General features: G+C 42.3%; 1 protein-coding gene and 1 non-coding gene across 4 annotated transcripts in view; one reads left to right on the top strand and one right to left on the bottom strand.

Annotated features, from left to right (window-relative positions):
* MAST4 (microtubule associated serine/threonine kinase family member 4) overlaps positions 1-19,913 on the bottom strand; it is a 646,820-nt gene extending 626,907 nt beyond the window's left edge. For all 3 annotated transcript variants that reach the window (XM_049768741.1, XM_049768745.1, XM_049768746.1), the window contains exon 1: positions 19,533-19,913. In XM_049768741.1, coding sequence (XP_049624698.1) covers positions 19,533-19,898 — 366 coding nt within the window. In that variant the 5' untranslated portion in view covers positions 19,899-19,913. The remainder of the gene's footprint in view (positions 1-19,532) is intronic.
* LOC126002180 (U6 spliceosomal RNA) lies at positions 17,268-17,378 on the top strand. Its single transcript, XR_007492951.1, has one exon. It is a non-coding gene; the product is annotated as a U6 spliceosomal RNA (small nuclear RNA).
* Positions 19,914-23,172: the final 3,259 nt, after the last annotated feature.

Raw genomic sequence — 23,172 nt, 5'->3', positions numbered from 1 at the left:
TTGCATGCAAATCATGACTTCATCTACCTACAAAGCTTTCACTCTAACCTGAGAAATTTGGGTTTTGTTTGTTTGTTTGTTTTATTTTGTTGTGGGGGTGGCACTATGCCTGGCTATGATCAGGACTCTGCGTAGTATAGAACCATTTGAAACGTAGGGGACAGAACCCAAGTCAGCTGCTTGCAAGGCAAGCTCCTGAGTTACTGTACTATCTTTCCAGCCCTTGCATGAGAGATTCTTGACAAAGCAGGTTTTATCCTTAAAACGTTTCATTTCCCTATCTGCGACACAAAGGAATTCAGTATCATGACCATGAGAGGCCTGGAGAAAGACCCCTTTACAATTACAGGTCAGCCCCCCTCAGAAAACCCGAGAGCTGTGCGTGCTAACGACCATAAGCGTGTCCAAGGCTCAGTGGCATCCAGAGTCCTTGGGTCTGTAGGGAACAGCACTCTGAGGAGACTAGGGCTTTCATCAAGGCCCAAACAGTGAGAACTCTGGAATACTTTCAAGGACACTTGGTAGAGGAAAGGAGGGAGAAAAACTGAGGGAGTGTTTGAAATTCTACTTGGGCCAGGAACATCATTGTCCCAAAACCTGGCAAATTTCAAGTAATGAGTAACCAAAAGATAACCCAAAGCCAAGAGAAGAGTGAGCTCCTCAAGAGAACATTAAAAACAGCTTACCTGGTACATTCTTACCCAGTGTACTTTCTGCCCCAAACTTTGTCCCCAAAATAAACAAAAACAAAAAGTTCCTTGAGACAGTGACCAAAACTTTGAATTATATGCACTGCTAAATTATCTGGGAAATCAGATTTTGAGCACCACTGGATCTGGCCCCAAAACAAAACAAAACAAATCTCTGGATTAAATAGCAGGGGAGTGAAGTTAGGGCAGTGATAGTTTGAAATGACCACTCTGGACAAGAACTAGGTGCTGAAAGAAGATAAAATAATATGTATGATACTCCTCAGAAACAAATATTGACTACCATAGTATCTAAAAGGGGAGGAAAGAAGAAAAGAGAGAAAGACAGAGAGAAGAGTGGAAGAGTTCCAGATGCAAACAGAGGAGAAGGTAGTAAGGAGAGCAGGAGGGAAACCTGGGGACCTTGGTGGCAGGAAATGTGCACTGGTGAAGGCTGTTGCACATTGTATGACTAAAAGTCATGATGAACAACTTTGCATCTGTGGAAAAAGAAAACAACAACTGTATCATGAACAACCTGGTAAACCACGGTGTTTAAATAAAGTAATATTTGGAGGTGGGGGGTTTGGGTCACACCCGGCAGCGCTTAGGGGTTTCTCCTGGCTCTATGCTCAGAAATTGCTCCTGGCAGGCTCGGGGGACCATATGGGATGCCGGGATTCGAACCACCCATCCTTCTGCATGCAAGGCAAGCGCCTTACCGCTGTACTATCTCTTGAGCCCCAAATAAACTAATTTTTAAAAATCTAAGGAAAAAGTGTTCTGGGGTCAAAAATAAACTATTAGAGAAAACTCTAACATCTTTTATCAGGAGCTTAGGCCATACATAGCAGAGCTCAGGGATTACTCCTGGTTCTGTGCTCAAAATTACAACTGACAGTCTCTGGGGATCATATAGGATGCTGGGGACCTTACCCAGGTCAGCTATAACCAAAGAAAACACCCCACCACTGTGCTATCAGTCTGGCCCCCAAAATACTATAATTTCAGTAGCATGTTTTGTCCCCATAATTTTAAATTACAATCGCACAATTAGACATGAATAAAAACCCAGCAGGCAAATACTATTGCCTTTAAATATTATTACATTTAAAGAGGAAAATAGGCTTTTCAAAGATCACAACTAGATCTAATAAACTTCACCAGCTAGAACAAATTACCAAGCACAAACTCCACTTTTCATTTCCCTTGTATATATAGACCGTGAAGGCATAAAGAAAACTGGTTTTTAATCTTTTTCTCTTTTTATGGCTTTTGTGCCATACCTGTCAATGCCTAGGACTTATTCCTAGCTCTGTGCTCAGGAATTACTGCTGGCAGTGCTTTGGGGACCCTATGTGATGGTAAGTATCAAACGCAGTGAACTACATGCAAAGCAAATGCCCTACACACTATACTATTGCTCAGGCCCAGAGAAACCATTTTAAGACAAATCCCAGGCTGGTGACTATGCTCTTGGTCACTGCCCACACCCAGCATCTATCTGCATTTCCCTCAGGGATAGTGCCTTATGTATACTCTGCTCACACTAAATGTTCTCTCTCCTAACCCAACCCCATGGTGCCAATGGTACTGCCCAGATTCCTAAGATTTTAACATTTCTGTTGTATGTCAATCCCCGTACTCCAGAGCACTGCAAGCAGCAGGTTAAAGGCACACCTTTTGACTAAGACAGAAAACAAGGTACACTCCCCACTGATGTGACCTGTGTACCTATAAGGAGAAGGACCCCTGTCGCACCAGCCATATGCTTGCAGAGATTTGGAAGAAGCTGCTAAGATAGGTCCACTGTCCACATTTCCAAAACCCTGAGAGCAGCTACCCAGTAATCATACCCCAGCAGCCCTACAGCAGGACAGGGAAACAATACCACTGCAGAAAGGAACCCACCAATCAGCTGCCAGACTTAAGTCACAGTCACCCCTGAACCACAATATAAAAAAAATCAAGTCTAAGATTCCCTTCTAAGCTTCCATCCTCTCCCTGCTCCCCCACCCACCACTCTTTTTCTAGCATCCCTTAAGTGAAAGGCTATTTGAACCATAAACTGAGAGCTACCTTCCCTCCAAGTCAAACTAACTTGTTGCCCAAGACCCTAAGGTCACATTTTAAAAGCATTCATATGCCAGCTTCAGCAATAAAATCCTGAAGACCGGTGAAGCTTATTATAAACAATAACAACTACATCTTAGAGGCAATTTTGTCATATAGTCTGCTACTTTCATCTAAGCCCACCGAAAAAAAAGTGCAGCAATAATTAAATTTACATTTTTAGATGTCCTTAAGTGTCAAAATACATTTCTTAAAACTGCAGGTAACAGAGTCTGAACAATTGCAGGCATCGCCCATCTGATTACAGGTCTTTTCTGAGTACAAAGCCAAGACCCCCTGGGGTTCTCAGCATGCTCACACTTATCATCAGGAAATCTCTTGTTAAATCTATATTTATGATTTAAAAAAATCTGTTCCACTTTCCTTTTAATTATCAGAGATGATTTCTAGTGGGACACTGGGAAAGGTTCTGATGAAATTGTCCTCAATGCTAGAATTTAGCTAGACCTGATTTTTATGGGTCTTTCACCATCTCTTTCAAACAATAAATTGGGGAAGCTAGAGACAGAGTACAATGGGTAGGGCAACTGTCTTGCATGTGGTTGACCCAAGTTTGATCCCTAGAACCCTGCATGGACTCCTAAGCCCATCAGGAGTGATTCCTGAGCAAAAAGCAAGGAGTAAGCCAGGTATAGACCTAAAACCAATAAATAAATAAATTAGTTCCAGGGTATGGCTAGCAGTAGAACACTTATCTTGCATGTGTGAAGTCCTATACTGAAGTCCCAGCACCACAAAGGGAAAATAATTGCATTAGTTCTAGAACTCAGCCCTAACTCTCTCATAGGAGGAGTTAAGAGCCAGGAAGAGAGTAGTTACCAAGCAGTCCAGCTCATAAAGGAATAAAAAGTCCCCTAAAAGTCCTATTCAGTGGAAGGTGACTGATGGCAGTTTTTTCTGTCTTAACCATCAAAGTCAAGCCTGAGAGAAATTTCATGTCTGTTAGTGAAGGAGAGACCTACCACATAAATACCACCACCACTTCTCCAAGGAAATTTCAATACACAACAAAATAAATTAGTTTGTAACTAATGTTCTCATATTTTAATTACTTCTAGCAATAGTACTAGGTATATATTTTAAAAGTATCCTGACTGAATTGTCTCAAGCCATCACCTACTATACACACCTTTAATTCTGAGCCCTAAAGACTCTCTGCATTGAACAAAAACTAAACGTTTTAGGAGAAATTTTGCTCTGGGTTAAAATTACTTGTCTTCAACTATGGAAGAACCTTGGTCACCACCACAACTCTCAGAAGACTCAGAGACCCAAAGACTCTACATGGCTAGAGTATAGATTGAGTTGATGGGTTCCCTTTACCATGACCTAGTCCTAGTACTTAATACAGACCCCTGGAGGGCAAATCTGACTCACTACCAGTCAATGCTGACTACTGCCAGTCCTCTGCTCACAGACATTGCCCAATGAACTCCAGCTCAAGACTTGCCCAGGTGCCACCAACCGGAAGTTCATAAGCTCATGCTAGCAATGGAGAGAGTCAGAAGCAGCACAGTATTGGCTGGCAGAAAGTGATGGCAATGAGAAGTCCTGGATCTGTGCACTGGCCAAGATACATACTTTACCAAGCTGGGAGAAAATGAATTACAAAGCAACCTCTGACCTCAAAACCAAACTTGTAGCATCTTTAACACTGTAACAGGATTATCTGTTTCTAGGAACCTCTATTCCATTCTCGGGGTTAATTAATTGGACTTCTGTTTGCTAATGCAGAGATAGATTCACCATTTGGATGTGTGGATGGCAGCACTGGAGTCACATCTGGGACTATTCCAGGAACTATGAGGTGCCAAAGATCAAATCTGGTTCTCACATGTGCTGAGTCCTTTGAGTTCTTTCTCCAGCCCCAGTCTCAGCATTTAAAACTGTGTCTCCATGGGTGTTCACACTCCCAAATTTTAAACTGACTTTCAAACAAACCTGTAACAAAATAGCTCAGGCTAATAGCTGAGGCTGGAGCTGGCAGTTTGTGGTTAAAAAATGATAATGATTGATTAACATATTTTGGGAGGGATAAAGGCTGGAGATCAAATCCAAGTATCCAGCGTGCAAAGTATGCTCTTTACCACTAAACTATATCCCCTGCCCAATAATCATGATTTAAAAAGAGGGGAAAAAAGGCATTAGAACCCTGATAAGATTCTGAACTAATTGTGCAAACATACTTCAGTGCCTTTCAAAGACTGGGCAGTTCAGCTCCAGAATGGTCCTTGATAGTTCCTACTGCCTGGGAGAACAGAGAACACAAAATAATAGTAATTTTTTTGAGAGAGATTTATTTTTAATACTATCTTTACTTAAACACCGTGATTACAAACATGATTGTAGTTGGGTTTCAGTCATAAAAAGAACATCCCCCTCACCAGTGCAACATTCCCACCACCGATGTCCCCCATTTCCATCCTCCCCCATCCCCTACTTCTCTCACACATTAATACTATCATGGTAGTTGTTAGTGCAGTTATTTCTCTAACTGCACTCAACCTCTCTTTGTGGTGAGCTTCATATCCTGAGTAGGTCCATCCGGCCCTCATCTCTGGACATTATTACAATAATGTCGTTTATTTTTCTTAAAACCCATAGATAAGTGAAGCCATTTGGTGTCTCTGAGAGAGATTTAAAAAGTACAAGTTAGACAAGGACATAGAAATGATAAATTTGTGACACGTGACCCAAAAAGAGTAATTCTGGACAGCAACCAAACTGAAAACCCAAATCATTTCTGTTTGGAGCCTCTGGTTAGGAAGTGGGAGTAAGAAGCAAGAAAAAAATTCTACCACTGATCTAAGGGTTTGCAGATGGCCTTAAGGGAGAAAAAGCAAATTTTGCAGTCAATCTTCAGGAACTGACACCAAAGACAAAACAAAAATGAAAAAGACACCCTCTTAAATTCATGGTGATTTCTGGTGGCAAAAATTATTTTATTTTGAAATTCAGATACCACAGCATTTTCTAAAGGAAAGTCAGTTGGAGTTCACGGATTTAAGCTCTCCAGTTATACTGTAAGGTAAAGGGGCTCACAGTCTGCACTCCCTTCCCCCTGATAGCCAAGCTGATTTTCAATTATGAGACATAATTCTGTAACTAAAGCTTCATGCTCCAGATGACTATTTAAAGAATCTATGTATTTCGAGAAGTCTGCAGAAGCCTGGGGACTTGAATGGCTGAGATAACACAGCAGGACACTAGAGCATCAAAGAAATGCAAGCCTGACCTTGTTATCCAGAGCTAAGCTCCTTTTGCATGGACCACCAGGTAAAAGATAGCACCTTCCACATGTATTTGTGAGAACCAGCAGGAAGACCAAATTATTTTCAAAGATGAATCAAAGAGAAAATTAAGAAAACATTTTTGTTTCTGTGTGCTTAAAAACAAGACTCTTTGAGCTCTTGTGTGAGTTTCTTTCAAGAATATCTGCCTAATCACAAATCAAAACAATCCAATCAATTATCAAATGGGTCAGAAGAAAAAAATTGTCAATAAACAAAATAAGTTATATATTGACAACTTTAAAAGTTTAAACTAATATTGCTGCAATAAGAATGAACCCACATGGGCTGCAATTGAGAAGTAACTTCTAAAATGTTTTTACTCAGTAACTCTGCATTATAACATTATGTAAGTTTCAGATATGCATCATTACAAATTAACAGCTTTATATATTACATTAGGTTTGCCACAAGTTCAACACAAAGATTCAATTCAACCCTTCATCATACCAAGCCAGAATCTGGGAGGCTAATTAACTTGTCTAACAAGAAGCCAAGGCAAAGTTCATATCTCTCAGCTCCCATGCCAACAACACTCATTCACCACTTGAAAAAAAAAAGCCAAATTCCTGGAATCCATTTCCACTGGCAGCAGCTTTATCCTGAGCACTAATGAGGGCAGCCCAGTATCACTATTAATATGTTAAGGCTAGTTTTCAATATTTTATTAGAAGTTAAAATAAATCTTTTAAATAAGTAGCAAAAAAAATGGTTTACTACTATAAGTGTGATTGTAATAAATAACCAAAGATTATTCTAACAGAAGCATTTCCCTGATGTTAGCAAGCAAGTTAAGAAGTGGTGAATATTCAGACCCTTTCATTTGGAAAAACTGTTTCTAGAAACCTACTCATCCCATTAACAGATGACCTATAAGACCAAAAACCCAGGAGAAAAGCCTTACATTTTAGCTCTGAGTTTAGGGGAAGTTCTAGAGACAGGCACTTGATCTAAACTCCTAATGCCAAAGGCACAGAGAACTCTCAACTAAGTGGTATTTTATTCATGCAGTAGTCATTGCTTCCACAATCATTTTGTTGCATGCACCTACCCTTTGCTAGGTTCTGGGATGGAGAACTAGCTACTAGCAGTGCTCCTCCATGATCTATTCAAACCCACTCCTCAACCCATCTCTTGCCAATAGCCTCATTTATAGCAAGGTGACTGGGTCACTTAGCTATAGTATATATAGCTATGTGACTACCGATGGAATGAGCCAGAAAGTATGAAAAGACTGTCATAAAAGTTAGATAAGCAAGTACATTTTTAAAAAGGCACAAAAGTTGATACACAAGATGTCTCTGCTACATATAATGCTGGGCAAGATATCTTATTAGCCAATAGATGTCAAACATTCTCTTGTTGCAGGAATTTTAGCTACTCTTACTTTATTTCCTAACTCACATCTAGTGAGAAGCCAAATATATAAGCCATCAACTATATGACAAAGAGAACTGTACATAATGAAAATTAGAAAATACATGAAATAATCAGAAATAAGATGAAAATTAAATACAAAATGAATATATATAATAATATATGTATATTATATATAATAAATATATAATATATGTAAATATATAATATAAATATAAAATGAAATAATAAATACAAGTATAAAATATAAAATGAAATATGAATATAATAAAAATATAAAAGAAATATATAAAATATAAAATGAAATATAATATATGAATATAAAATGAAATAATCTGAAAATGCTGGGAAAATTAAGAACTGCACAAATATTAATGATATGAACAATGGCAGAAATTACAGCCTGGCATAACTCAGGAACAGACATTGAAGCACCATCCTTAGAAAGACAGAACTTTATTTTTTGCTATCTTCCACATTTCAAGTTTTTTTTTTTTTAAAGTAGATTTCTACTTTTGTTAACAGCACATGCAATTATACTCACACTCTGGATCTTCTTCAAAACTTTTTATCTTCAGTGGTTTTCAAAAATGATTGATACTTCAAGTGACAGCACTAAAGCACTACAAGACGCCCAATCATTAAAGACAAAATCTGCCTGGTTCAGCACAGAACAAGGAGGAAAGGAAAACTCCACCTTGATAGAAAGAATAGGGGAAGCAACAAGGTGAGAACAAAAGTGCTTTCAAATGAATTTTAGTGAATCATAAAATTCAGAAATCAAAGAATGCTGCTCTCTCACTCTGTTTAACAATGGTTTTTACTAAATCTTCCAAACAGTCTGTCATGTTCCTTTTAAAATTCTGATGACCATGCTATAGATAGGAAAGGAAGAGAGAAATAGAAATAACTTGGAGCAAGAAATGACAGGCACCCTAACCCACAGTAAGTGATGATTCAGAAAAAAATATCTTGTAAGAATTTAAAAGTTTGGTTGTAGTAGGTTACAAAATCTTGTTGATATTCTCACCCAGTTTTATTCATAATGTTAAAACTGTTTCTTCTAAGTGTTCTCCAAATTGAAATGTTCTGATTTCAAAAGTAGAATACCTTTGTGAAAACAAAACAAAAGAACGATTTGTGAAAACAAGACTGATGTGACAATAAAGAAAACTGAGAGTTCGGAGTTGCTATTTCCATGATGCATATGGACTTCCTAAACAGAGTATCTGCTTCATGGCCCCAGTCATGGCCCAAGTGGCCAGAGAGGCATTTCTGAACTGACTAGTCTCAACCAACAGTAAACTGGATAACTTATTAGGGTATCTAAATCAGTAGATTTGTTGTAGACAAAAGAAAACTTCCAAGGAATTAAAGTGGTTTAACAGTTTATAATATTATTTCAAACAATAATGTAAAGTATCAAAATAAAGCAAGAACAGACTGTCTTTTCTTCCTTCAAAAGCAGTATTTTTTTTGTTTTAGTTTTTTCTCTCCTTCATTCTCCCAGTCTTTAACCTGAGACTGCACTGACTTACTACATTACCTCTTACTCACAGAAAAGCCTTAGAACAGCAGATCTCAGCATTTTCTGGGTTCTACCTGGCATATATTCTACTCATTTGAATCTGATCTTCTCCTTAACACATTTCTGAGGCTGAAGAGATAGTACAGGGGCTATAAAATATTTCTGGGGCTGGAGAGATAGTACTGAGGCTATAAAACATTTCTGGGGCTGGAGAAATAGTTACAAGAGCTAAGGCGCTTATCTTGTACATGGCCAATCCAGGTTTGACCCTATGATCGCTAACCTCACACCTGAATGATCTCTGAATACAGAGACAGGAGTAAGCCCTGAGATCCACTGAGTGTGGCAAAATAAAAATAAAATAAAACAATGCAGAACATTCTCTATTGTCCAGCCTTCAAGCTGTTCCTTTTCAAGGGAGTAAATCCCACTACCACCCTCTTCCAGGCCACATCTGAGTTAACAGCCTCAGAGTCACCTTTTTGAAATGGTAGTCCAGGTGGTAAAAGGCTCAATGAAGCCTCTACTTACTGTGAGTGTTCCTGTAGTTAAAATGAAGGAAGTGATTCTGTGATTTGCGTTATGTGTCTTGTAGGAGTTTGCTAAACTCGTATAGAACCAATAATTCACAAAGCATACCTTTGTAAAAAACATTTTACCTTCAAATGCAAAGGGGATTTTTTTTATCACAATTGTATTCCACAATAATAACATAATGTAATTTAGCAAAGATTGCCTAAAAGGCTATTTTAAATTTGTCATGATTGTAGACATATGTTATAAAGACAGTGTACACTCTACTTGAACTCAAATTAACTTTTATTCCACAGCATTGAAGATGAGGATGGAGGGCTTTTTCTGCTTAGCAGAAAATTCTCTTGCCTCTGTATAATGAAAAGTGAAAAAACAACGTTCATTTCCATTTGTCATAGTGACTTGGCTTAGACTTTAGAAGATCGAACATTGGCCATTTACCCCTGAACCTTGGATCCCATCTATGAAACCAGCACGATTTTCTGCACCAGCACCAGGAATTGGGCTTCTACCCGGGAAGGCTCTAATGCTACCCTGGCATCTATTTGCTCCAGAGTGGGTTCATATGACACCCTGATGACTTGGTAACAGCAACAACTTGCTTTCAGAGCAGGGTTCCTTCACTGCTACCTAATGGTGAGATGAAACCAGAAGATGCTCTGTGTCACCCTTACTTCAACATAGGATCTGTACAAAAACCAGGACCTCTAACTACCTAACCGCACAACTGTGATTTTGAAGAATTTTTACTGGGACCACAGAGAATGACTTTGGAGTTAGACTACATAGCCCAAAGCCTGTAGTTGGTCTTATGGCAGTATCCTACATAGGTAGGGTCTCCCTGTTTTTAGGCCTAACATTTTCCTTTCTATTTTCCCCATATTTTGCTGTGCCTATGAAAAAAAAAACTGCCACACACACCCCTTTATTTAATTTAATTTAATTTAATTTAATTTAATTTAATTTTTTATGGCTTATCTTTTTTTGGGAGAGCACACCCAGTGACGCTCAGGGGTTACTCCTGGCTATGCACTCAGAAATCGCTCCTGGCTTGAGGGACCATATGGGATGCTGGGATTCAGGCCACCATCTGTCCTGGATCAGCTGCATGCAAGGCAAAAGCTCTACCACTGTGCCATCGTTCCAGTCCATCTTATCTTTTAAATTAGGGCTTCTGCCTTTTTCACAGAACCTTGAGACATAGATTACTTTGTTTTACTATATATTCCTGCATTTTTCTATAAAAATAAAAAGAAAATAATAAAAAAAAGGCTGGGGGCCAGGGCCAAGTGGTCTTGTATGCATTGGTAAGAAAAAATAAGGACAGAACTAAATATACAAGCCAAAGTCAATGAAAATAGAATCAAGAGACCTAAACTTTAACAATTTAAACTTAAAGAGCCTGTTATACTGGCAGACCAGAGGGCAAAGAGTGGTGAGATACACTCTGAGTCCATTGGTGGAGGGAAGTTGACACTGGTGATGTGAGCAGCCCTGACTCACTGTATATTTGAAATTCAACAATGAAGAACTCTGTAGATCATAATTGTTTCAATAAAATAAAATTTTAAAAAAGCAAATGTTCATTTCAGAAACTTGGCTCTGATGGTATTATTTTTCAAGCAAACATAGAAAGTCACAAAACATCTGCCAAGAGTGAAATATATCTAACTTCTCAGCTTATTTTTAAAAAGTGGCTATGGGGACAGAGAGATAATACAGTTAAGGCACTTGTCTTGCACAGGTATATCCAGGTTTGATTCCTGGTACCACATATGCTCCTTGAGTCTTCCAGAGGTGACTCCTGAGCGTAGAGTAGGCATATGTCCTGAGCACTACCAGATGTGCCCCTCCCCCAAAAAAAGTAAGTGAGCTAGTTTTAAGGCAGAGGCCAAAGAACCCACATCTAATGTAAGTCTGTTCATGTTCCTTTGATGACACAAGTGAACTTGGGCATACCTGTTGCACTGGAAAACATTGCTAAGTTATAAGTCAAGAATTAAAGTCAGGGACCAGAGTGATAGCACAGTGGGTAGGGAGTTTGCCTTGCACACAGCTGACCTGGATTCGATCCCAGAATTCCATTTGGTCCCCCAAGCACCATCAGAAGTAATTTCTGAGTGCAGAGCCAGAAGTAACTCTTAAGTGCTGCTGGGTGTTGCAAAAAAAATCAAATTTCCATTTTTCACATGAGAGTTTATGAAATTAATAAAGAAAATCCACTTGCCTTTCCATTCTACCTCCCAGCTCCCCAACTCCCCTCCGCACCCCAAAATCAGTATAAAGCATTTGGGCTGAAAGGTTCAGTGGCAATAAATACCATAATCAAAACGATACTGAATCCAAAAGAGGAACATGATGGAGCAGCAAAAGAGTACAGGCTTAGGGTACAGATTTATAGACTGTCTTTAGTTGTTAATTCATTTAACACTCTTCCCATTAAGGGAACTGAAGAAGCCCCCAAAATTCTGTATATTAAATAAGACTTGAATATATGTGTACCGCTGACCACGGTACTGAACCTGATTCAGACTTCAGGCAGGTTCTCTCGCCTGACCCAGGTAGCACTTTTCTGCCCAGTTCTTCCCAGGAATTCTGAAATAGCCTAGGTGAGAGCTTGCTAAGAAAGGCAGTAAGAGAGAGGAAGAGGGGGACACATGCTCAGGAGCAGCTGGAGAAAGCAAATGACCCTATGTTTTGTCTTACCCTAGATAGCATTATCAGATAAGAAAGCAGATAAAACATGGAGAACAAATAAGAACAATGACCAACAATCTTTGAGCTAATTGATCTAACATTGAGTGTCACTCCAAACAGGTGACAGGGCAGCAGGAAGGGAAATGGAGGATAGTGGTGGTTGTGAGCTCTATCAAAAGTGCTCCAATAGCAGTTTGCCTTAAAATCTGAAATGACTAGGGGCTGGCGAAGGACAAGGTAAGTGACACCCTTTACAAGGCATTTGCCTACCTAGTATGCAGCCCTGATGCCCTGAGCCACACCAAGAGTAAACTCTGAGCATCACTGAAATGCAGCCCCCAAACAAAAACAAGGTAAAATGCTCAGTATTTCAAGTGGTACAGCATATGTCTGGCAGTGTGAGGTCCTGGGTTCCATTCCCAATTGTGCAGGGTCCCTTGGCCACTCACATGACCCCCATAACAAAAGCAACAATAAATGAAATGTTTCTACACCTCACAGGAGCTATACAAAATGTCCATGTTCAACTGTTAGCAATTTAAAAGTCATCTCAGATTCCTAACTGACTTCTCCTCTTTGAAGTTTTGGGGGTCTCTGCCTTAGCCCCTGCTTCAAACCCCTCCCCTCCTAAGCAGGCCTGCAGTTAATCACTTGATTTCCCTGGTACTCACTCCTCCCAGCTCAGCCCCCATGTTCCTGATTTCCCCCTAACTTTGTCACATGGCTCATATGCTGCCTTCTGTATAAATCCCTGAATGCGGCTAGGAAATTACATGTTCAGAGAGTGTTTTTTTAGAATATTATTGAAAAAAAAAAAGATCTCAAAAAGAAGGTCTGTGAGCAAGAGAGTGTATCTTAATACAACAGTTAATGAACCACATACACCGGGAAAACCTTGCTGTTAGTACAGCCTAAGAAATGCTCTGCCCATGAAATTAAAAGTGATAACTATGTTTTATATCTACCTGCTCTAAAGGAATTGGGGCTGCTAGGCCTACCAGCAAAATACACTGATAGCCTAATGTGTGCAGGCAAGGACTGTGCAGTTCCAGACTCCTGCAGGCTGTGACTCCACTTACCCACTTCTCCACAGGTGTATCAGAAGGGCCTCCCTGTGCCAAGCACACACTGGGGACTTTGAGAAACATCTCACTGATTCTCATGTCCACCCTCTACAGTGAAGACTGGCATGGTTGTTTCTCAGATAAAGACATACTCTGAGACACAATCACCTTTGCCAAGTCACACAACTTCTCAATGGCAGAAGGAGTAGCCAGTTGCCCCTTGGAATACCTGTCCCCAGAGTGAAGATCTGGGATGTTGACTCAAATGGGTGAATGAGAGGAGTAAAAAACCCTTTTCAGGCAATTCTAGTGAAGATCAGTGGCATAAAGTGTCTTATACTGAAAAAGTGCCATGATCTCCTCTATGATACCTGTGCATGGATGGGCACACACACCCCTTTTCTACAATGCCTGACCCCTTCTAAGAGGAACATGCTACCTGTATTTCTCCTGCCACCCACCACCAGCTTTCAACCCTTCCCTGCCTTGACTGTAGACTTTCTCACAGGGACAAACTAAGAAACATACACTGTATGGCTGAGGGAAAAATCTCCAGAGAACAGCACTTTATCTTTTTGTTTTTGTTTTTGTTTTTGTTTGAGGGGCATCTGTAATATTCAGTGATACTCAAGGCTTAACTCCTGAGGTTTTTGGGGGGAAACATCTGTGACATTCAAGGAAACCCCTGGCTCTGTACTCAGGGATCATTCCTGGCAAATCTCATAAACCCTATGGAGTGCTGGATATTGAATCCAGGTAGACTGGCTACAAAGCAAAGTACCCTAATAATAAGTATTATCACTCCAGTCCCCAGAGCTGTTTTCACTGGTTCTAGGACACTACCAAATACAGTCCTTTGATATTTCCCAGAAAACCTCAGAGCAGAAGTAAGAATGGTAAAACGTCTGTGTTTTATGAGGATGAACCCTTCTTTCTCTAGGAAAATCCAATTAGATGAGGGGCTTTTTGGTAACATGAGCTAGCTCACAAACACCTTACATCCTGTCATCAGGAAGTCTTAGGATTTCTGAACAATTTTCTCCAGTTCAGCTCAGGAAAATGTTTCCTGAGATGGACTATAGAAATAAGCATGTGCAAGTCCTTCTCATCTCTAATTCCATAAAACCACATGTTTGCTCTTCGGAAAAATGTTAGGGTTGGGTATTATAGCAGGAAAACAGTGCCAATATGCATGCTAAGAATCTTCAGTATACCCCAAGCCCTTTTCCTACTGCCTTGTATGTGTGCTTAATCTGAAGAAGCTGAACCCCTAATCCACAAACAGCCCATGGAGATGCCTGCTACTAATGTGGTTCATTCTAACACCCAAACATTTAAACTGACTACGCCAGTATTCCCAGTTGGTATACTTCATGCTGCTTGCCTTCCCTTGGATTCAATAACCCAAGAATAACAAGCTGTCTTCTGCTCAGTATCTCTTACCTTGAGTCCTCACAGAGCCACAGGTGCAGCCCTCTGCCTCCTGCTTGGGTTGCCCATGCACTGCATCCTATTGACCTATTTACCTCCTCCAGCTAACGTCCTGCTCCCCATTGGTCTCAGCTCAAATACTTCTTAGCAAGACAGCTCTTCCCTCACAGTCTAGATGCCAAGAAAGACATAACTTGTCCTGGAACTCTATTAACCATTCTGAAAACAAGCAATAATCGGGCTCGTGACCATGTGCGCTACCCACAAGAAGCTTCAATAAGCCAAATCCACTCCTCTCTCAATCTTTGTGTCCTCAGAGTCCAGAGGAAGCCTTACCCAGAGCTGGTCTTCGTATTTATTGCTGATTGCTCTGAACCAATAGCTCTTTCTGAAAGAGTGAGCTAAAAAGCCGACTAAATAGACAGCATGCCAAGATATTTACAGCTCTTTTCTGGCTTCAAATGATCAAACTGCTCTGATGAATACAATATAAATTTAGACTTCAATTGCTCTACTGAATTACTGGGTGCTTTTTGCTACTTATTCTCTTAATTAGTGTACACTACAAATTCATCGCTGTATTAAAAATCCTGTAGATCCATCTCCTCCAGCGTCCCAAAATATTAAAAGCAGCCCTCAAACTCATACATCATTTAACAGAGCAGTGAAAAGACAGTGCAGGATTGTGCCCAGTGTTAATAAGGAAAACAGTTGTCCAACTTACGCAATAAAACAACTCTTGTAGTGCAGTAATATATAAATGAGCTGCCTTATACTAAGTTGAAAACTCTTTCAACTGCTAGGCTTTTATTTCCTGCCAGTCTAAGAATCATTCAGTTTCAAGTTTTAATAAACTCAATATAAAAACAGATTTAATATGCTAGTTTTTTTTTCAAAGACATTCTGAGTAGGTGCTCAATGATTTGACTTTGTTCAAATTTTACCTGGAAAAAATGTTCATAACATTTTCACTGTGATACATGAGGGTTTAAAAAATGTTTGGGACTAGAGTGATGATAAAAGACAGTGAGTAGGGAGCTTATCTTGCACACAGCCATCCCAGTTTCCATCCCGGGCATCCCAGATATTCTCCAAGCACCACTAGGAGTGATTCCTGAGTGCAGAGTCAGGAGTAACCCCTGAGCATCGCCGTAAGCCACCCACCCCAAAAAAAGTTTGATGGTATCCAATATATCCAAGATAAAGCAAATGAACCACACATATCAAAAAAGCAAACCTGGCCACAGATGTCAGTTTTTCCTCATTCATTCAATATATATTTACTGAGACCCTACTGATGATATACTGGAGGCACAGTGCATACAGGGACAAATTTCTGTTCTTGGGGAGTTCAGCCACACAGAGCAAAAGAACCGAGCATTTTGTTCGACTTTCCCCAGATGCTTTGGGAAGTAACCAGGCAGAGAGCCTAGAAGCAAACCTCAGAAGTGCCTGGGGAACAGTCCTTCAATCCCAGTTACAGTGAAGTGCAATCACGATACTATCAAAGGTGCTTCCCACTAGCCCTTGCCATGCAGAGACCACAAATTCGTAAGTAGTACAGACAGATGCAGCCTATTTAAAACAAAAAGTCACATACACCTCTAACTCTCCTGTGTTTGATATAAAGTATATAAAAACTACAATCACTACCATGTATTGTTTTCAGACACCAAGAGCTTAAAGGGACAACTGAACTCTCTGAAACTTTATAAGGTTCAATACAAATATTGACAGTAAGATAAACTATGAAATAGGCCAAGCAAACACTGTTGGCATTACTGCACCTATTTCAACCAGTTTTAACAAGGTTGCCCAGAAAACTAACATTGCAATGGCAAAAGAAAACGTCAATTTTGACAGTGTCATTAAAAAAAAAAAATGGATGCAAGGAGAGAAAAAAAATAACTTTAGGAAACAGTGTCTTTCCCCAAGCTCAACATACCCATTTTAAAAATAAATTGGACTTCTTTCCAGTTCATGGGTTACTCTTAAGCCTTTTAATGCTTTAAACCTAGTGTCTGGCCACAGTATAACTAACACAATGCTAATATTGTATCTTGACATAGTATAACCTAATATAAATAAAAACTGTTTACTAGGGTAGGCTAAGAAAAATGGGAATTAAATACAACAGATATAGCCTCAGTACATGAGGTTAAAAGTACACGGCCCAATGAATATAAATAAACAAGTCAGCCCAAGGATATGTTCCCATTCCGCAAGATCATCATCATAAATGACCTTAATAATAATATTTATTTAACCCTCAATGCTATATACAGTACTAGGAGTAAAATAGATGGCACATATAAAATCCCTAACAACTCTACTACTATATTCCAATTTGAGAAAGAAAAAACTAGGGTCGGTGTTAGCTGAAAGGCTCATATATCCACATCCAGTCGAGGGTGCACTGTTGGGACTTGAACTCAAGGTCTTTCCACTAAATTCAGTGTGTGTGATCCTCACTGAACCTTCTGGAATCATTCTTCTAATAGTGTTTTATAAGAAAAGGATGGAGGTGCTCGCTTGGGCAGCACATATACTAAAATTGGAACTATACAGAGAAGATTAGCATGGCCCCTGCGCAAGGATGACATGCAAGCAAATTCATGAAGCATTCCATATTAAAAAAGAAAAGAAAAGAAAAGTGTGGAGGACTTTCACTGGATTTTTCAAAGCAGCCCACATTCCCCTTTCTGAAAGTTTAAGAACCTCTGCACCATAATACTGTACTATCACCAGTATAAGAACCAGAAAATGAGCATTGAACTTCACCTCCTTCCACCAACACTAATATTTACTCCTGAGTAGCAGGGTGGGCTGTGGACAAATCACCACAGTTTTCATTTTACTTTAAAATTATCAGAGCAAGTCAAGATTTCCCATCCTGGGCAATCTCCAGCATTCACTGTCACAGGTTAAGTTACACAATAAATTGCAATACTGTATTCATTTACATCCAATTCCAGGATTTCACAAATACTGACCAATGTTATTTAGTCATTCCACTTTCCAAAATGGGTTTCAATCACCCAAACCTCACCACATTGTCTGTGAAATAAGCTATCATTATAGCCACTTCCAAGAAAGTAAAACACTGTCACCTCGAGGCCAGGCAATAAATCAGCTACAAAAACAGGATCAAAAGTGAGAAGTTCCAGATTTCCTCTGTCTGAGATCTGCAAGACCGTGCCAAGCCCAGAGAGCACCCTTCCAGCCTCATGGTAAACACAGTAACTAACTCTACCATCTTCTCTACCAAAGACAACAACAAGTTAAAAACAAGATCCCCAATCAGGGAAGTCACGAATCAGCGACACATGACAACCCAACCTCTAGAAGTGGAGTTTATGGGACAAAAACCTGGCACGTACCTGGCATCCAAGAGGAGATGCCCACATGACAGAAAATGGCTGAGTCCACAGTTTGCTTTTTAACTCTGGTGCTCTTAGTACTAGCACTAGCCTTAAACTCTCAGCACTGAACTCAGGAGCCATGCTAAACTCCTGATGAGAAGGAAAAAAGAATAAAAATGCACTTCACTTTGATCTTCACGGGGGATTCGAAGCCCTCATTTCACAGACAGCTGAAATGAACCTTCAAGGACCACTCAAAGTTTCACAACTCTGGTGCAAATGCGGAACTAGAAGGCGAGTTTCCCAGACACCTGTATGGAAACCTTCCATCCTCTGGGGGCAATGGTGAATAGGCCATGGTTAATTCCAGAAAAGTGTCCAGGGACCAGTAAGGTTTGTTCTATTCTATTCGACTCTTTTAGGCTTGAACCTGCAGTGGGGTTTGCAGAAGCTGCATTCTCACCTGCTTCCTATAAGCTGGAAGAAAGACATTCATCCCTCACTGAAGCTAACCCCATCAGAAACGGAGAAACAACCCTCTGGACGTGAGCAATTAATTTCCTACAGCGGCTAGGTATGGATGATGCTTTATTGATGTCCCTCCAAGGTTCAAAGCAAACCCTCTTAAACACACATGAAGAGTCTCATGCTATCCGGTTCTTAACTGAGTTCCAAAGACTGATAAACACCAAGGAAATCGGGCAGGAGAATACCAGAAGTATGGAACTACTACATGTGTCTGTATAAGACGTTTTGGACCATGATCATTTCAGCAAATCTGATGGACAGAGTTTCCTGGGGTGAGTGGTGGAGCGCACATTTGGACCCCAAGTCCAAGCTGCATCTCGGGAGTTGCCAAAGCACAAAAACAGGGCGGCAAGGACCAGCCCCAACCTTCCCTCTTCGGGCCATCCCCGAGGGCCGGTGCCAAGGAAACCCAGCAGTGCCCACCCGTCCCCCAGGACTAACCTCATCTCCCCGCGGACATCCGGCCCCTCATCACACTTCCCTAGGGCCTGCGTTGGAGGAAAGCACCACTTCGGAGACAAGATTTGAGTTCAGGGAGGGGAGAACCCCTCCATGCGCGCATGGACCGGAGCACATAAGAGACGTGAAGGAGTTTGCTGCTTGCATTATTTTGAAAACACAGCATCACTTGGTTGGTGTGTCTATGACGCTCACGCCACACACACACACACACACACACACACACACACACACACACACACACACAGCACCACGGGGGATGTCAGCGACGCACTGGGAGGTCGCGAACTGTCAAAATCCATGGCTCGGAGACAGGGCACTTGGGCTCCAATCGCCTCTCCGGAGCTGGGCGCGCACCCGAAAAAGAAGAGCTGGGAGTCCCGGGGAGTAAAAGAAACCAGGGGAAAAGAAGGGCAGAGGGAAAGAGAGACCGAGCCCACCTCCTCGTCCTGCTCCTCCTGGGACGCGCTGCTGTCCAGGGGCGCGGGCGGCACGGCTCCTCCGGGGAGCGGCGGCGGCGGTGCGGGGACCCCGCGCTCCAGCACCACGCGCGCCGCCGGGGCCCACGCAGCGGGCGGCCGGGCACTCGGAGGGGCGCCGCCCGGCGGTGGCAGAGGCGGCGGTGGCGACTCCCGAGGAAAGCCTCCGGGCTCCCCTTCTTCCGACAGAGTTTCTGAGCCCGAGGACTCCGCCGAGGAGGCGTCCGCTGAAGACGAGGCGGCCGCCGCATAGGCAGGAGTCCGGCTGCCGTGGCCGCTACAGCCACGGGGCATCGGCTCCCGCGCCTCCGAAACTTTCTCCCCCATTTTCCTCTCCGGGGTGGCGAAGGGTCGGCGCCGCGCGCGCACTCAGCGCCTCCAGGGGTAGCCGCGAGCGGCTGGGTGCCCGGCGCCGGCTCGCCCTCGCGGTGCTCCGGGGCCACGGGGAACCCCGCTATCGCCACTCCGTGGGCGCAGCGCCGCAGCCTCCAGCTCCCGCCGCTAAGTTCCCCGCTGCGGGGGCCCCGCGGCCGGCGAGGGCTCCCACGCACCGAGACATGCCGGCTCCGCGCTCTCTGATCCCCCCCAAAGCTCCCGCGCTGCGCCCGAGCCGCCGGGACTGCGGCTTCTCCCGCAAAACCTGCCTCCGGGACGGAGCGGGGCCAGCGGAGGAGACGGGCAGCCCCGGGAGCCAATGGCAGGACCGGCGCGCCGGTGGGCGGAGGCTGCGGGGCCCCCGGGCCGAGCCGGCGTCAGGTAGGAAAGGCGGGGCGCCCTGGAGATGCCCACGCCCGCTGGGTCCAGCCCGAGCGCCCGGCCAAGGCTCCCCGAGCCCCGAATCAGAGCCACAGGCGCCGATCCCGGACTTAGCGGAGTAGGTGGCTAGCGGCGCCCCAGGAGAGGTCCTAGCGGGGAGGCGAGACCCGTGGGGGAAGAACTGGACTCATGACTCCCAAAGTGGACTCGAGGAAACTAAGCAGAAGTCGGAGGACTCGAAGGCTAACGGCAACACTCACGCGCAAGCGACAAGGATAAGAAGTTGGTCTAGGCTAGGGATGAGATCCAAACAAAACTGATTCTCAATTCTTCCTTCTCCAATGGACCTCACTTGGATCAGCTGGAAACGGGCACCCGGATACCTGCCCGGCTGTGTCGCTAGAGGAGCAAATAGATTCCAAGCTTCAGAAGAATGCCTAACTAGAATAGCTGGAGATTTTTTTTCCCCAAAGACTAGGCTCTGTCTTTACTGCCGTTCATAAACTAAAAGGTAATAAAAAAAAATGTAGCATTTAAACGTGAGGCAAATAATAAATGATGCCCTTTATTTAATGAGGAGCTGCTAGAACAAGCTGAATGGGAAAGGTGTCTGGTCTTAACCACTCGCAGTCCGTGCCTCTGACACCAGCTCAGCAGAGGATGAAAGACTCCACATTTCCAGCTTACTTTCCTCCCAGCCCTGGCTTGTGAACTAGCAAGATACAGGACCTGATGCTTGATTTTTTTTTTCTTTATTCCTTGCCTCTAAGATCTAAGAAAAAGGACTTTCAGCAAAGGTGCCAGATTGAATCACCTTCAGGACCTCCACAGAGCCTCTGGATTCAGCTCTCAGGCCCACGGGGGTGCTTTGAAATTCTGAGAAGCCAGTTCTCTGGTCAACGGATGGAAATAAATGATGCCTCACTTGACTTCCACTCTAGTCCTATTCTGAGCTCCAACACTGTGACCTGGGATATCAATTCTACCAGATTCAATTTCACAGACATTGACTGAGATGTATGTCAGGGCTGTGGAGGGGATGCTGAGATGAATAAGGCTGGGCCCCTGCCCTTGAGGAGCTTATGGTCAAACAAGAGATGGATACTGCATAATATAGTACCACTATTAATTTTTTAAAACTGCTATAGGGCTGCAGGGAACAATATTCAGGGAAGAATGGAGAGAGAAGGGAAAAACAGTCCTCAAGCCCAGGAGACCTTACAAATCAAAGATTGCTCTTTTGTCAGAACAGTTTCGTCAAGAACTGTCCTTAAGAACTCAAGGATTTGAGTGGAAAGCCCCTTGAGCTAATGAGCCTTTTTATGCTATCATGGTATGTACAAGTAGTACATGCAACCAAGTGCTTCATCACTTTGGACAGGGAGCTTTGTCCTGATCCCTTTCCTCCCCCCACAAGGAAGGGAAGGCGAGATCTGTGACTCTACTGCACAGCCAGCCTTGCTGCAGGAAGGCCTCCAGCTGGCAGCCTTACATTGTGACACTTGAGAATTATCTGCTTGGCTGAGAAGACCTGCAGAGGCAAAAGGACAATTCCAGTGACTTGGACTAAGTGGTGAGAGCCAGGCTGAAGAGAGCACAGTGGGGCAGTCTGAATCCACCCCTGAGCCCCACAATAGCTTTTCTGGTCTGGAGTATTAGTCTTTATCTGAGCCCCTATGTGGTTGATTCGCCACAGCCAAAGTGAAATGAGGACTTAAGCAAGCCATTCATATGAAAGAGGAGGGGGCCTGCTTTTCAGCCCATTGGAAAAGAAGCCTTAGTGACAAGATGTGAATCACTAACAGCAAGGATGGGAATAGTTGTTATGGCTCCAACACTAAGCACTGCCTATAGGCACGACCTCATTTTATCTTGACAACAGTCTTATTAGTCCCACTTTGTAGTTGAAGAAATTGAGCATCTTCAAGGTCACATAACTTGCTGAAGGTCATGCAGCAAGTAGAAGGTATAAACTTAAGTCCATCAGTTTGTTTTGGAAGCATCCTTTACTGGCAGTCACATATCAAACCACAAAGATCAAATAGCATATGCATGTACTAGATTGAAAATATTCAATGGGCCAAAGAGATAATACAGTGGGTAGCATTCTTACCTTACATGTGATGACCCAGCTTCAATCTTGGGTAACATCTCCTGAGTACCACCAATACTGAACCCTAACTACAGAGCCAGGAGTAAACCCTGAGCAGTTGGGTATGACCCCAAGGCAAAAATTGTCAGAGAGGGCAATGACTGTATTGTCTTGAATCAATATGTAAAAACGTTTAAAAAAAAAAGATAATGGGCCTGTTATGCTAGCAGTCTTGGGGGCTAATGGTGGAAGTATAGGATGCATGCTGGGAACTATGGTGAAGGGAGATCAATAATGGTGGTGGGAATGGCCCTAATTCATTGTCACTATGTTACTGAAGTACAACTGTAAGATAAACACACAAATAAAACAATAAAACTTGTAAAAAAAAATTAATTTTTTTAAATTTGTTAAATGGATACTTAGAGCCAGAGAAATAATACAGTGGATAGTTGCTTGCCTTGCCTGTTTCTATCCTGAGTTTGGAACCTAGCACTACATATGGATTAAGACCTGAGCACCATCAGGTATGTCCCTCAACCAAATAACAAAAAGGCATAGTCGGTACACCGAATGCCTACAACAGCATTGTAAATCACAGTCAATTAAGAAAAAGAAAAAGATACTTGCAGAACATTTCAAACACACACACATACACAGGCAATTATTTATAAGTCATTTGTTATGTTCCAGGCAAGATTTTAAGTATAAATTATTGACAAATGTTAATTTTTGTGTTTTTTTGTTTTTTGT

The sequence above is a fragment of the Suncus etruscus genome, chromosome 2 (genome assembly GCF_024139225.1).
Source record: "Suncus etruscus isolate mSunEtr1 chromosome 2, mSunEtr1.pri.cur, whole genome shotgun sequence".
Classification (NCBI taxonomy): domain Eukaryota; kingdom Metazoa; phylum Chordata; class Mammalia; order Eulipotyphla; family Soricidae; genus Suncus; species Suncus etruscus.
Note: the sequence above shows the minus strand (reverse complement) of the source record. Positions and strands in the feature narration are given on the sequence as shown.